Here is a 17,150-nt window from a genome sequence, read left to right as displayed (position 1 = left end):
AGATAGACAGAAACTATCCTGAGAAATTCTATTAACAAAGTTTCAAGAACCAACTTCAAATGATTACTCTAGGAATATACTACAATCCCCTCACGTATGGATCATGAGAATAAGATTAGAAAAAGATTAACACACAGAAGCATTCAGTCAATCATTCTTCCAGTGGTACATAAGTGAATGGAACAGGAACAAACTCTTGTAACTGGTACAATAGGACGTACCCTCTGCCATGCACCTCATGGTGGTTTGCAGAGTATAGGTGTAGATGTAGAAAATACAAATAAAATAAAATAAATCACATGGTGGTAAATCACATTAGTACCGTATTTCCCTTCTGTTAAGTTCCAACCAGACATACATTAAAAAGAAAATATTGTAAAAATATAAGGTGCATTGTTGATGATTTCATGGTTGTAGGAAGAAACACCTGAACATTAAGCATGTCTGGAACACCATCAACAAACAAGATGTTATCTTTATGAACAACGAGCAGCACTTGAATGATCATGATCATGCTTGCCAGCAGGTTCAGTGTCTGTTGGGTTCCATGCCATAAAGTGTTACAGCCATTATCAGGGTTAAAACATGTGCTAGACACTACTTGTTAGGTTCTATAATTCAGTTGTGACTCTGACCACTGGTGTATAATACCAAAATATATAGGGCACTTGTCTTACAGTGAGGGCGCATATGCAATGACTGAAACATTTATTTTTAAGTAATATTTTTTTAGGTGACTGCTACAGAACTTAATAAAAAGGGCATGCTGAAGCAGTATTAGGCAGTATGTTATGGCACTGTTACAAAAAGTTCCAGAATTATTTACACTGTAGTGAAACTCTTAATTTGTATGATTCTGCTCACAAACAAAAACTAGACATTCCATAAGATTTCAATATTACAGCCAGATGATGCCGCCTTTTTGTATTGCTATTTTGGATGAGTCGTAACTCAACACTGTACCTTCACTGGATATTCCATGGTTTATTGTGGCATGAAAATCTTGGCTACAATGTAATCCTTTTAGGATTCAGTTATTAAGGGATCTGTGGAAATGCGTTTCATGGAAGACATTAATATCCATGAGGCATGGGGCATAGTTCCCCCCCCCCTCCCCCCCCCCCAAAGACAAAATTCTATTCCTAGTCCCATGCTCAGGAACAATTAATACTATCAATGCGCACAATAACACCATTATGCACCCAGCTGCACACCTCTGATACAGCACAATTTGACAGTGCAGCACAGATACAATACAATTTGCAGTCATGAAGCCAAGCTCTATGCCCTTGCAGCACCATTCAATTTGTGATATAAACTTAGTGACCTGGGCCAGTAGTCTCCAGCTATAAAATTCACCTAAAGGTAGCTGCCTGGTTGTTAGCTGGAATATTAAGACACATAGTCAGCATAATTCCAAAATATTGTGGAATACTCATTACATTGGAAACACTTCAAGATGGACACACACTATACACTCCATGAGCAAAAGAATTACAAAACCTAACTAGTAGTGTGTAGCACATGTTTTACTCTGCTGATGGCTGTAACACATTATGGCATGGATCCCAACAGACATCAAACCTAATGGCAAGCATGATCATTCAATTACCGCTCACAGTTCATGAACATAGCACATAGCTAGGTCCAAAATGAGCTATCTAGTTTGATGGTGTTCCAGACATGCTCAATAGCATTGATATTAGGTGACCAAGAAGGTCGTACAAACACATGCTTCCATTATGCCTGTGGAGTGCTCCTTAAACCACTGTGAAATAATTTGGGAGGTAGGGGTTGTTGTACAGACATGTCAGAAGTTGCATCCTCAGAAGTTGCATCCTAAAGGCAAACAAATAGATCAACTTGACTGGACAGTAGGTTCCTGCATCATTCACCAATGAGAGACAATGGCAAGTGTATAAGGGGCTCTTATTATCTTATGTAAATATCACCCATTAAGAGAATAGTTCCATCATCTGCCAGCATGGTGTCCTGTTGAAAAGCCAGTTACATAGCCTCACATTGTTTTCAATGTAATTCTTGCCTGTAACGTGCATGTACCAACGACGTGTACTAGGGTCCATCATTTCAGGTAAACTATTTTCCATTATTTGAGTGTGCAACAGTGGTGTTCTTAGGCAAATGCTAATTTTCCTGCTACACAATGTGCGCTGAATAGAAAAAAAATTGTGGGGTAGTGACTTCTCATATGAGGAAATAGTTCTGGATGTTATGGCTGTTCACTTATACACTCCTGGAAATGGAAAAAAGAACACATTGACACCGGTGTGTCAGATCCACCATACTTGCTCCGGACACTGCGAGAGTGCTGTACAAGCAATGATCACACGCACGGCACAGCGGACACACCAGGAACCGCGGTGTTGGCCGTCGAATGGCGCTAGCTGCGCAGCATTTGTGCACCGCCGCCGTCAGTGTCAGCCAGTTTGCCGTGGCATACGGAGCTCCATTGCAGTCTTTAACAATGGTAGCATGCCGCGACAGCGTGGACGTGAACCGTATGTGGAGTTGACGGACTTTGAGCGAGGGCGTATAGTGGGCATGCGGGAGGCCGGGTGGACGTACCGCCGAATTGCTCAACACGTGGGGCGTGAGGTCTCCACAGTACATCTACATCTACATTGATACTCCGCAAGCCACCCAACGGTGTGTGGCGGAGGGCACCTTACGTGCCACTGTCATTACCTCCCTTTCCTGTTCCAGTCGCGTATGGTTCGCGGGAAGAACGACTGTCTGAAAGCCTCCGTGCGCGCTCTAATCTCTCTAATTTTACATTCGTGATCTCCTCGGGAAGTATAAGTAGGGGGAAGCAAACACATGCGATGTTGTCGCCAGTGGTCGGCGGAAGGTGCACGTGCCCGTCGACCTGGGACCGGACCGTAGCGACGCACGGATGCACGCCAAGACCGTAGGATCCTACGCAGTGCCGTAGGGGACCGCACCGCCACTTCCCAGCAAATTAGGGACACTGTTGCTCCTGGGGTATCGGCGAGGACCATTCGCAACCGTCTCCATGAAGCTGGGCTACGGTCCCGCACACCGTTAGGCCGTCATCCGCTCACGCCCCAACATCGTGCAGCCCGCCTCCAGTGGTGTCGCGACAGGCGTGAATGGAGGGACGAATGGAGACGTGTCGTCTTCAGTGATGATAGTCGCTTCTGCCTTGGTGCCAATGATGGTCGTATGCGTGTTTGGCGCCGTGCAGGTGAGCGCCCCAATCAGGACTGCATATGACTGAGGCACACAGGGCCAACACCCGGCATCATGGTGTGGGGAGCGATCTCCTACACTGGCCGTACACCACTGGTGATCGTCGAGGGGACACTGAATAGTGCACGGTACATCCAAACCGTCATCGAACCCATTGTTCTACCATTCCTAGACCGGCAAGGGAACTTGCTGTTCCAACAGGACAATGCACGTCCGCATGTATCCCGTGCCACCCAACGTGCTCTAGAAGGTGTAAGTCAACTACCCTGGCCAGCAAGATCTCCGGATCTGTCCCCCATTGAGCATGTTTGGGACTGGATGAAGCGTCGTCTCACGCGGTCTGCACGTCCAGCACAAACGCTGGTCCAACTGAGGCGCCAGGTGGAAATGGCATGGCAAGCCGTTCCACAGGACTACATCCAGCATCTCTACGATCGTCTCCATGGGAGAATAGCAGCCTGCATTGCTGCGAAAGGTGGATATACACTGTACTAGTGCCGACATTGCGCATGCTCTGTTGCCTGTGTCTATGTGCCTGTGGTTCTGTCAGTGTGATCATGTGATGTATCTGACCCCAGGAATGTGTCAATAAAGTTTCCCCTTCCTGGGACAATGAATTCACGGTGTTCTTATTTCAATTTCCAGGAGTGTATGATGAAATCCTTGACATGTGACATGTCAACCTCCTCTAATTAAAATGCTTAACGTGCGCTTAGTACATATTCTAAAGAAACAAGTTATAATCTTTTTCTTAATGGATGTCTGCTGACAAGGGCCACCACTACAGGATGATTAGTTATGTAGCATCAATGCAACAATATGCTCTAAAAAGTTAAAAATAACATGTTTGTTTGCATGGCCATCTTCCGCAGCAGCTGTTAAAATCTACTACTATAGCTTATCGATCTTGAGAGAGAGCAATTTAGTTACAAATAATTACACCAGATGTGTTTTGCTTTTATTTATAATGCATCTTCCATGGTTATTCTGCAAATTAGATACATACGTTTGACATTCTTGATTGTTTTAGGTTAAAAACAGCATTTTCTTTATAAAGTTTGTCTGCAAGTTACTTATGGTGTTTCTTTACATATTCTGCTCCTTCCCTCCTTGCTAGCAGTGGTTGGTGTCTAAAGGCTTAATTCACATTTGCACTTGGCGGTTTTTGCCATTCTACAGTATTTCTTGCACTACATTATTTTCACTTCGCTTTCTTACACAGTTGCTCATTCCGCACTGCCACAGTGTTTATGTCTGTTCACTTCCTTTCATTCAAGCTGTGAGTGTTGCCAATCTGTGAAACTATTGTATCATTTGTTTTTGTGTGTGTGTGTGTTTTACTAAAATTTGTAAAATTTACTTGTATGCAGGTAGAGACGTGAGACGAGTGGGGGTAGACTGACTTTTTTTGCAGCAAGGGCAGGGGGGGGGGGGGGATGGTCCAGTACGGCAATATACGACAGAATATGGGAGGACAACCACTGTGTTTCCTTTACCTGCCCTGCTCATGGATAAATAGCAATGCATCACTAAGACACAAGAGTTCATCACAAAAATAAAATTATAAAACTAAAATCAGATCCAACTAACAAATTCGAAATGAAGTTGAGAAACACTCTGAAAGACATTGAACACACACTAGAAAACAAGGAAAAAAGAAAACTGCTACAAACAAATCCCAGTGCACATTCCCTCCGATGCCAACCAAAGCTACACAAGAAAAATCTCTCCCACTTGCAAGATACGTGTTGAAAATCTTATCGGAAAACTACAAATTACAAGAGGACATGACTATCAGAAGCACCACACAATTGATTCAGTGCATAAAAGACACACAAGTTCCAGATACAGCCACCTTCCTGTCAATTGATGTAGAGAATATGTATTGCAGTATACCAATAACTGAAACAATAAACATTATAGAACAAAATCTTAAAACACACAGTACAAATGGCTCAAATGGCTCTGAGCACTATGGGACTTAACTTCTGAGGTCATCAGTCCCCTAGAACTACTTAAACCTAACTAACCTAAGGACATCACAAACATCCATGCCCGAGGCAGGTCTCGAACCTGCGACCATAGCGATCGCGCAGTTCCAGACTGCAGCGCCTAGAACCGCTCGGCCACCCCGGCCAGCACACGCAGTACACTTCCACATGAATAATCAGAAACAGTCAGGCTCCTACAGCTAATAACAGAACATAACTATTTTCAGTTCAATAATGAATTATATTTACAAAGTGAAGAATTACCAATGGGATCCCCAGTGTCTGGAACCATAGCAAACATGTTTATGAGCCATATAGAACAGATTATATTTAACAAAATTGTGCCAAATAGGTACAACATCCAGCACTAGATTAGATATATGAATGACATCTTGTGCCTGATACATGAACCAAACAATAAAATTGACCAGTTACACACAGACATAAATTCTGTTCATGATAAGATATATTTTAGAACAGAGAAAGAGCAAAATAGACAGTTAAATTTCTTGGACATCATCATAAAGATTCAAAACAAGCAACACACATTCAACATATACCAAAAACCGACAACAACAGACACAATTATACATGAGACATCACAACACCCAGTTCTCAAAAGCAGGCAGCACTTAGATACATGCTCCACATACTAAACAGAGTACCATTACATACAGACAATTACAAAAAAGAAACGAATACCATAATGCAATTAGCCACAAACAATGGATACAAGAGAACTTAGTAACAAAGCTGGACAAGAAAATCAAGAAACAGAAAAGAACAAACATCCAGCTGTCACCAACACAAGGACAAAATCTCACCAACAAATACATAAAATACAAGAATAGAAACAACACAAAGTGCAATAGAAACAGAAAGTAAAAGATGATACAAATGGCATATAACCAAAAATACACACTCAGAATATCCAATATTTTCAAAAAACAAGGCATAAAAATAGCACACCAAACCAACAACTCAATTCAGAAATACTTTCCAAAAACAATAGGAAAAACTGATCTTTATCAGAAATCAGGAATATACCAAGTGATTGTGTTGGAAGGGAGATAGGTCAAAACAGGAGGACATCTGACACCAGATACAAAGAACATGTAGAGCATGAAAGTATATGACAAATCATTCAACTTTTGCAAAACACTTATACCAACCCCAATATAACATTACAGCCAGAGACACAGACATGGAAATCATAAGGATAAACAACTCACAAATGATCAGACCAGCTTGGCAAACCACACACTGTTCAAACTGATTGACCACTTAATATAACATTAAATGTACACATATAACCACAGGCTCCCCTCCCAGATTCTGTCTCCTATAGTCACCGACCAGGCCCCCCACTGCACAAAAACCTAACTACATACAAGACAATTTCACAAATTTTACTAATTCTCTCTCTCTCTCTATTTATCTATCTATCTATCTATCTATATCTCCCTCAAACACACACACACACACACACACTCAAAATACAATAGTTTCACAGGTTGGCAACACTCACAATGTGAACAAAAACAAATGAATAGATAAACAATGTGGTGGTGTGGAATGAGAAACAGTTTAAGAAAGTGAAGTGCAAATAATACAGTGCAGGAAATACCACAGAATGGCAAAAATTGCCAAATGCAAATTGGAAATGAAGCCTTTTGATGTCAACTGCTGCTAGCAAGGAGAGAAGGAGCAGAATATGTAAAGAAACACCATAAGTAAATTGCAGGCAGACTTTATAAAGAAAACACAAATACAATAAAAAATGTACAGACATAATGTATCCAATTTCTAGAATAACCACGGAAGATGCTTCAAAAATTCACAGGTTATGTTAAATTTCCTCGTATAAAAACAGTATCAGTAATTAAGCTGCTTAATTTTATTTTGCATAAATTAAGCACACTGCTGTCCCTTAGTGAAGTGTGAAAGCTGTATCTGAAGCATAGGGGACTAAAATGGGTGTTTGTACAGCATAGTGATGAGTTAGCATTGCATTATGATGAAATAAGCAAGAGGGTTTTCTTGAGAGGTGCTATTATCATCTAATACCAATCCAGGGTTTGTGTATCAAAACACTGATCACCCTGTTCACAGAAGCAATATATACAATATTTTTCTTCTTCATTAAAATCATACATTTCACAATTAATAATCATTAATTTGCTCTTCTGCTTCTTGGTCACATTCTACTTATCTCTACACTTAACCAAACTGTGTGGTTGTCAATTTCAATTAAATGACCATCAACGGCAAGAAGCCTTTCCATATCACTCAGAACATTTCATCTATCTCTACAAATGCATGTCTACTCTGCAGTTCACACTTACATTCATAGTACTGGGTTCATCAAACCACCTTCAGACTATTTCTCTACCATTCTATTCTCGAACAGCACAGAGTAAAAACAAACAGTTGAATTTTTCTGTGCGAGCTCCAATAATTCTTATTTTATGATGATGATCAGTCAGTCCTCCTTATGTGTGTCAACAAAATATTTTTGCATTCAGAGAAGGAAGTTTGTGATTGAAATTTTGTGAAAAATCTTGCCTCAACAAAAAATGTCTTTGTTTTAATGACAGCCACCCAGGTTGCATATCATATCCCTAACACTCTCTCCCCTATTTTCCGATAATATAAAGCAAGCTGCCCTTCTTTGAACTTTCTCAATGCCCTTTATCAATCCTACCTGGTACAGATCTCATATCACATGGCAGTACTCTAAAAAGAGGATGGACAAGCGTTGTGAGCATTCTCTTTAATACACTTGTTGCATTTTCTAAGTGTTCTAGCAGTAAAACACAGTCTTCGGCTTCCCCACAACATTTAATATGTCGTCATTCCTATTTAAGTTATTCATACTTGTATGCTCTAAGTTTTAGTTGAATTAAAAGCCTTTAGATTTGTGTGACTTATTGTGTAACTGAAATTTATTATATTGCATTTAGTACTTATGTTGATGATCACACATTGTTTATTGTAAGAATCAACTGTCATTTTTCACGCCTTACATACATCTTGTCTAAATCATTTTCCAATTGGTTTTGATCTTCTGATGACTTTACTACACGATAAATGACACCACCTTCTTAAAAGAATCTAAGAGGGCTGCTCAGACTTTCTTCTAAATTCTTTATATAGATTAGGAACATTGGAGGGTCCGTAACACTTTCTTGGAGAATGCCAGATATCACTTCTGTTTTATTCAATGACTTTCCATCAATTCCTATGAATTATGACCTTTCTGACAGTCACACAACTGAGACGATAGTCCACAGTCAGGCAATCTGATTAGACACAGCTTGTGAAGAATGGTAGCAAAAGCTTTCTGGAAATCTATAAATGTGAAAATTATTTGAAATCCCCTATCAATAGCACTTTTATGTCACAAGAATAAAGAGCTAGCTGTGATTCACAAGAACAATATTTTCTGAATCCATGCTGATGGTGTGCCAATGGATCATTTTTGTTGAGGTTATTCATAATGTTTGAACACAGTATACATTCCAAAACCTTATGGCAAATCGACAACAATGATATCAGCTAGTAATTCAGCAGCTTATTTCTACTTCCTTTTTTGTGTGTTGGTGTGACATGTGCAACTTTCCAGTCTTTATGTTCACAGAGAAAAGTTTTCTCCACTCCAAAAGACTCCTATTCAGGTCTATATAGGAATTTGGAGGTTATACCTAAATGAGTTGAAAATACACTGTAGTAGAAAAGAATGTGACAAAGACAACAGACTAGGCAGTCAGCCTCATTCCAATAATCTGAAGTTTACACATCTCCTACTCAGATGAAGAAAGTGAAAAGGCTCAAATTGAAATTGCACCAAAGCTCCAGCTCTGGAAAAAATACATAGTGAGTTGCAGTAGGTGTACAGTTAGCCCTGCTGAACATATCCATTTTGGTGGCTTCTTCGTGAGGTCAGCTCTGCCTACTAGACTGGCCCAGACAAAAACTTCATCTCTTATATGGAGATCATCAGTTCCACACTGATCACTGTCTGTGAGGTAGGGAGAGCAGAATGTCAGATTAATATGGAGAGTTATCCCAAAGCATTGCCAAAACGTGTCACTTGTGTATGAGGTAAATTCTGTGATTGTAAAAGGCTTCCCCTTTAGCTCTCTCACCAATGAGATCATTCTTGTGTGTACACTTTCCTTTAAAACAAGAGTAGCACTGTGTTGCAAGTAATTATTTTGTAAATTTATGGATATTGTGCAATATATTTTGAGACAACTGACAGAGACTGCATGTAATTCTAATAATTTTTTGGGGACTGGATTTTGCTGCAGTTTTCTGAGACTACTCAAATGAAACTATAAAGTGCCAGAAACCAATTAAAGTCTCAAACATCTATGATGTATGTACATAGATTGAAGTAACGAATGAAAATTTATACCAAGGCCGGGATTCAAAGCCAGGTCTCCTGCTCGCTACACAGATGTGCTAACCACTATGTCCTCCTGGAACAGTGGCTTTCCACAACTACCCTAGAATGCCCAGCAAGCAGAAAATCTGGGTTCCAGTAACAGCTTTGATACTAATTTTCATTTGTTGCTTCAGTCTGCATAAACACATCACAGATGTTTGAGACTTGAAAAGGTCTCTGTAACCACATAATTTCAGTTAATTAAAGCACCTACACCTGGGTTTCAGGCAGGAGGGCCCTTCTCATTCACTGCTGGTGTGCTACTCCAACACAACTGGATACCTTTTGCAATGCTTTTCGAGTTAAAGGGGAATACCAAGTGGGCAGAGGCATGAAGAAAATTTAGACTGAAGAGGGAGGCTTGCTAGGGTAGCCAATGCAGTTGTGCAACACACCATGCAGGGTGGCAAAGGGGTTAGTGTATCTGCCTAGTGAGCTGGAGAGCCCGATTCAAATCCTGGCCTTGGTACAAATTTTTATTCTTCTCTTCAGTCTGGATATATACATCATTTCTGAGACTAGTTATTACTGTCAAATGATGGTTGCTCTCCCAACTTCTCTGGCATTTCCAAAGATGTATAGAGTGTTTTGAAAAAATTCATCTTATTTCACAACAGTATGTCTCCCACGTGAAACGATAGGTTAATTTTAACTTGCACATCTGCCAACAGAGTTTTTATTTGCAAAAGAAGAATCTGATTTTATAAGCATGCATGTATGTACAACTTTGGAGTACAAAACTCTACCCACTGTTGTTTGCCGAAAAAACATGAATGTCTAATAGCAGAAGAACCCTGTTCAGTTTGAAACACAAATGTCACTGCAAGACACAACACACAAAAGGCACATCAGAAATGGCACTTAGCTGGTATGATTAGACTTCCATGGACTAAGTGTAAAAGTGTACTGAAGGCACTCTACATCTAGTATGAATTTTTGGGGGTGACCTGCGGATTTTCCCTAATGTGAACAACCATGGTCCTGAAACTATTACTGCCATCATCAAATAGTTTGAGTTGCAGGAAATTTCTCAAATTATTTACATCACTGTGGTTATCATAAAATGCAACTCTTTGTGGTTCCATTTTCTAACCGAGAAGAGTCATACTCTTGTCAAAATGCTTCTATCTAGTATTTGTTATTGCACCTCAATTCTGTGGCAACTTGTTTACTTTGCTGATAGTAATCCATTGCTATTGCTTATGTTTATACATGCGAGGGGAAAAAACATAGAGATGACTAAAATTATTCAAAGTTGCTACAGTTCTGTGTATCTCTTGTAACTGCTTCTGAAGCAGGTTAATCCCTGTCACCTGAATATTATTTATATTTCCACTAGATTCCACCCGAAACCACTCTGTGAACAGTTCTTGTCACAATTAGCATAAAGAGTGATTACTGGCTTTGTATTGAATATTTAAATATTTGGTCAGGATCACATTGTAAAAAATAACTATTTCTATGAATTCCCCTGTCCTAAATTAGTCTGGGGAATTGGGTTTTGCCTTATGTACATACACGAGAAACATTATGCGTTTGATTTTTTATTTTTACATTACATTTTAACAGAGAGACTGGTTTCTCCATAAAAATTGATGAATCATCAGGAGATCATTAATTTGAACACAATACTTTATATCTTAATGGTTGTTATCATCCATAAATGACAGTTTATTTTTTTGCTTCTTATGTCAATATAGATGTGAGAAGTATGCAAGTTGGGGAATTGTTTATATGCTCTGACTGACTTTCCCAGTAAAATAACAAGTTTTTAAAGCCAGATGAGCTCACCAAGGAGGACAAGGTTTTGATGAATGCCAGTTCCATCATCTGGCAATGAGTGACAAAACAGTTGACTTACACTTAAAACTAATTTATAGGTTACTGATTAAAATCTAATTACTAAGAAATATGTTGATTCTGAGGTCACAATTTGTGCTCATACAATCCTGATCATGTATTGTTCACTGTTACAAGTGTTGATGTAAAATTTAACTGTTTATCTTATCCACACATTATTTATATTCACAGTATATGTTGCATGTTTGTTTTACGTGTGGCTTCATGGCTAAACATAAAACAGCAAGTATGATAATTAAATGTTCAGTCCTCAAAGTAACCAAGATTTTTGCTGACACCTATCATTTATTTCACATGCGGCAATTATTTGTACATGTGAAAAATGGAAAGTTCATGGTGGCTCATAATCCACGTTTAACTGTAGGCTCTACTTCTTTATACAGCTGGTGGGGTACGTCAGATAAGGGATTGTACCATGCATAGTAAATTTCCCAAAAATATGATGCCATATGAAAGCAGTGATTGAAAACAGGCATAGTAGGCTAATTTAGTGATAAACATTTCAGTAAATTAGCCTACTATGCCTATTTTCATTCACTGCTTTCAGGTGCCATCATATTAGAGGGTAATTCATCATTAAGAGAAAAAGTATTCATTGCACAAAAGCATGTAACCAGAATAATTGCTGGAATCCACAAAAGATCACCTTGCAGACATTTATTTAAGGATATTCACAGTACCTTCACAATACATATATTCACTCATGAAATTTGTTATTAACAACCCACTTCCATCTAAAAATAATAGCAAAATGCATAGTTACATCACTACTACCAGGACCAGCCACCACAATCAATGGTGATCTTTTCAACAACAGAGAAAGAGGTGGCACTGGTAACACACGAATTAGACAATAAAATGTGCACAGGGGTTAGATGGGATCCCAGTCAGTGTCCTTAAGAAACATGTAAACAACGTAAAAAAACCCTTAACAACAATAATTAATACATCTTTCAGATCTGGCTGCTTTCCTGAATACCTGAAACAAGCAAAAGTCACACCAATACTAAAAAACGGTGATCCAGAAAATGTAAACAACCACAAACCAATTTCTTTATCATCTTGTATTTCCAAAACAATATAAACCATAATGAAAAACAGACTAACAAAGTACTTAAATAAATACAACCCTCTATGCAATGAACAATTTGGTTTCAGACCCACAAAAAGTACACAATCCGCTAGTTACAAAAGGGGATTACAGAAGCATCCAATTCCACCTGTCTGCTTTGACCCATGACATCACCAATATGGCAGAAGCGAGCATTCTCAACGTCTCCAATATGGTGCCTATGATGTCATTACACAAACACGAAAATACATATAAAAACAACAAACACATCTCCCTCCAAAAATATAATCAAATCAACGGGATCAGCAGAGGAAATTGGGGGTTTTTGGGTGGGGACAAGCTAAATATAAACACAAAGACACACACCACGGCCCCAAACCACACAACACAATGACATAAAAACAACACGAAATTCCCACATTCCGTTACACTCACAATATCCACAGGAATCGGCCACTTCCCTTCACCTACGTAGCTGAATCACAATTGACCTACATAGGTCAACTACGACTGATGATACCAAAACACACAGACAACACATTGGAATCAGACACTTCCCTTGACCTATATAGGTCAACAACAGCTCACGATACCAAAATGAACGTACAACTAAAAAATTGGAATTCAATAATTCTCTTTAGTTACATAAATCTACCACAAGTGATGATACCAAAATATCAAACACCTACACCTGCAATAAATAACACCGAACCAACAACACGTGAAAAACCCCACAAAAGATCACAACTCGCAAACAATAGACCCAAAAAAACGACTACTTGGCATGAAAAAATTCCAGTGCTACACATTAGGTCAGCCACCCCAATTAAACACAGCCACAGCCTCAAACACAGCCCCTCCCCCTCCCCCCCCCCCCCCCCAAACAAACAAACAAACAAACAAACAAACACACACACACACACACACACACACACACACACACACAACAACATCAACAACAACAGAAAAAACCTCCCAACCCAACCCCAATGCCCCCCCCCCCCCCAAAAAAAACAAAAATCCGCCAACTAATAAAAAAATCAGAAAATAAACAAAAACAACTGCATAAAAACAGATCCTCTGCAACATAATCATAAAACAACCACCCATGATTGATTTAACTGCCCCCCAAAACCCCTCTATTGTATTAGTACACACACCCCTTTCGTAATTCTTGAACTCTTCCCCAGCCCCCTATCAGATGAAAAAGCATCTGATATTACCATACTCCCCTCCTCTATATACTCTTCAATTAACACCACCAATTCCCTCTTCGTATGCCCCTTTAAAATCCTGAAACACAATCTGCATATCCACACCCCGAAATAACGGCCCCCCACACCCATAAACTAACTGCAGACTTACCTCTCCCATATTCTCTCTTCCCAAACAGCAACTCATCTATGTTGACCACCATCCCCGGCTCACACAACTTACCCCTATACTTCACATATTCTGAACACACTTCCTTACAAAATGAAAACCAATCTAAAACCATCCTCTCACTCACACCAGTCTCATGTGCACAAAAACTGATGGAAGATCTATAACAAAAATAATAAGTAATCAAAACAACCTCTCTCATGGCCAACCTACACTTCTTGAACAAGGTACTGCATTTAATGCAGTGCCTAGGGTTATCCCTTCACCCCTTCGGCACCACCACATGTGACAGTCCCTGATCCAAGACGCCAGAATTCTCACCAACCACATATTCTCTTTACAGACACTGCACTTGACTATTTCGGCCAGCAGTCCAAATATCTGCAAAAATTTTATGAGGTACATCATGTCCTCACCCCTCTCAGCACGCAACCACAAACTGATAAATTTCATTGTCATATCCATATCTAACAAAAGAAGCCACAAAATAAATATAATGCCTTACCACATGACAAACAGCAAACCAATAACACCAATCGACAAAGCAATCACACCAAAAAAAAATTAATTGGTAACTCACTGAAACCAATTTCTGTTCTTCAGTCACAGGCAATACAAATTAATTCACACTGCAACCAATGATGCTCAAATGAACCCAATACACCACATAACACTCAGACCACAAACACACCACCAAAGGACACCACCAACCGTTACAAGACGACATCTACAATCACAACCAACTCATAAACTAAGGTCTGCTCCATCATGGCATTACACACCACAACACCCTTACGTCACAGGTCAAAGCCGATAGGTGGGATCAGACGCCTCCGTTGACCCTACTAAAATTGTGCTAGAAGCACTAGATGAAGGCAAGAATGCAACATGCATTTTTTGGATCTATCAAAGGCATTTGACACAGCTGACCACAGAATTTTGCTAAACAAATTAGAAATGTTAGGAATAAGGCATATGGCCCTGATTTGGTTTAAGACATATTTGGAGAGTCGTGTGCAAACTGTTGAAATCTCACATGTTCCTAAAAGACTAGTAATAAAACACTTATCATATCCGAAATATATTAATACAGGTGTCCCCCAGGGAAATGTATTGGGCCAAATTCTCTTTCTTATATATACAATTGATTTCCCACAGAATATCAGGTATGGAGAAAAATACTATTTGATGATGACAGCAACATGGGGATTACAGACAAAAATTCAACACATTTAGCAGAAAAAGCCAATGAAGCATTCAGAGGCATCCACAACTGGTCATTGAGGAATAAAGTAACTTTAAATGTGAAAAAGACAAACTGACTAAATAAAAAAAGACAATGATACTAATGATGTACTACATTGTGTAACTGATACCACATTCTTGGGGATGAATATAGTCTGTCAGTTGAAATGGACAGAACATGTGAGAATTTGCCAAAGAAGCTATCCTCAGCATGTTATGCCCTGCAAATTCTTGCACCTGTTTGCAGCATTACATTCCTCAAAATTGACTACTTTGGATATCTGCAGTCAATCCTCAGTTATGGAATAAGTGCTGCGAATATATAAACTATTTTCAAGATACAGAGAAGAGCTGTATGACAGTAACAAATAGCTGTAACCATACTCTGTAAAGATTTATTCAAAAAGCTAGAAACTGAGACAGTTCCATGAGAGTACATCTATCAAAACATCATGCATATAAGAAAAAATATTAATATGTACACCACACACAGCACACCACACACAGCACAATACATGACCATGGAACCAAATCCAGGCAGTGTTCACATCTAAACAGAAGAAACAAGTCAAAAACTCAAAATAGTGTACTATACTATGGAATATAATTTTACAATAGACAGCCACAATAAATAAAAGTTGCAAATGATCCCCACACTTTTAGCCAAATCCTAAAAAAATATTTACTTAATAATAGCCACTACACTGTAAATGAATATTTAAAATAATTTCATTGTAACTTATTTTTCACATACATTGCACTGTGTAAAATTTTTTTGTGATATGATTAGAAAAGTACAACTAAGTAAACTACTGTAAGGGGTATGCTTATTTTAATAAGAAATATTGTACAAACATTTGACGACATCCATGCAATTTATATTGTTGAACAGATATCTTTCGCTATTTTTCAACTAACATTAAAAGTCTGACAGATAGCCACCCAACAAAACAAATTAAAGGAATTTCTGATAGACTACTACTCCCACTCAATGGACGAATTATTAGATGCGAAAAAGCACCACATACCCCCACCACATCATTACGAAATGTCATATTCTTGATGTAATGTACAAAACGACCCTCGGGTTGTGAGCAGCTTTAGTTACCTATTTCACACAAGAAACGGCTACGTCGCGCGAAGCGCCATAACAGGCTGACGCCAAAAACGCTTATAACAACTTAATGGTGTGTCCGTAAAGGAATGATTACTTAATTAATCAAACGGAACAAGCGACATCTCAAAGTAGAAAGAGGCTTAGGTACCTGATTCCAACTTTAAAACTTTCAGCAAACCATCTTCTCCCCCACAAGCGATGTAGCCTTGCTCTTTATTCCAAGCCAGACATTTTAATTTAGTATTGTTGGGAATCGCAATCTGAAAGTTATTAGATATTAAGTTAATCATACGCCTAAAATATGAGAACAATAAAAGGTAATATGTTGTGGAAATACGTAATATTTGACTAAAAATAACATTTACAAAGGTATGAAATCATGGGTGAGATATTAAAAGATTGCAGCAGGGGAATGACCTTTTTGCTTAAATAAATAAACATTTTTATTATTATTTTCTTTCGGATGACAAACAGATTCAAAATAAACAAAGTAACTGACGCCGCGCAAAGTACATACGATGAAGATATAACATTCTGACAATCGTCTAGCTATACATATAGGAACGACCATGGAGGTATTTTTACCTCCATGGGAACGACCAGAAATGACATAAATTGGTGCGGAAGTTGTTACAGTTTGACAGCAGGAGCGACATCAGTGCTCCAAGCGGTAAGAAAGCATACAGCCACATGTGTCTATTTATTTATTTATTTTATTTATTTATTATCATCCCAATGATCACATTTGTGATATAGGATTTGTCAGGGTACATTTTAACAACTATATAATATCTTTACAAA

The 17,150-nt window shown here is 38.9% G+C and overlaps 1 protein-coding gene across 2 annotated transcripts in view; it reads right to left on the bottom strand.

Moving 5' to 3' along the window:
- Positions 1-16,880, bottom strand: part of LOC124624779 (WD repeat-containing protein 35) — a 199,388-nt gene extending 182,508 nt beyond the window's left edge. Inside the window, exons 1-2 of one of the 2 annotated variants that reach the window (XM_047149129.1) lie at positions 16,767-16,880; positions 16,498-16,609 (exon numbers count right to left, since the gene is read on the bottom strand). In XM_047149129.1, coding sequence (XP_047005085.1) covers positions 16,498-16,609; positions 16,767-16,790 — 136 coding nt within the window. In that variant the 5' untranslated portion in view covers positions 16,791-16,880. Of the gene's footprint in view, positions 1-16,497; positions 16,610-16,714 lie in introns of both variants that reach the window. The other variant, XM_047149130.1, reaches the window with a different exon arrangement.
- Between the last annotated feature and the right edge of the window lie 270 nt (positions 16,881-17,150).

This window comes from Schistocerca americana, chromosome 1 (genome assembly GCF_021461395.2).
Source record: "Schistocerca americana isolate TAMUIC-IGC-003095 chromosome 1, iqSchAmer2.1, whole genome shotgun sequence".
NCBI lineage: Eukaryota > Metazoa > Arthropoda > Insecta > Orthoptera > Acrididae > Schistocerca > Schistocerca americana.
The sequence above is the reverse complement of the archived record's forward strand: the minus strand, read 5'-3'. Positions and strand labels throughout refer to the sequence as shown.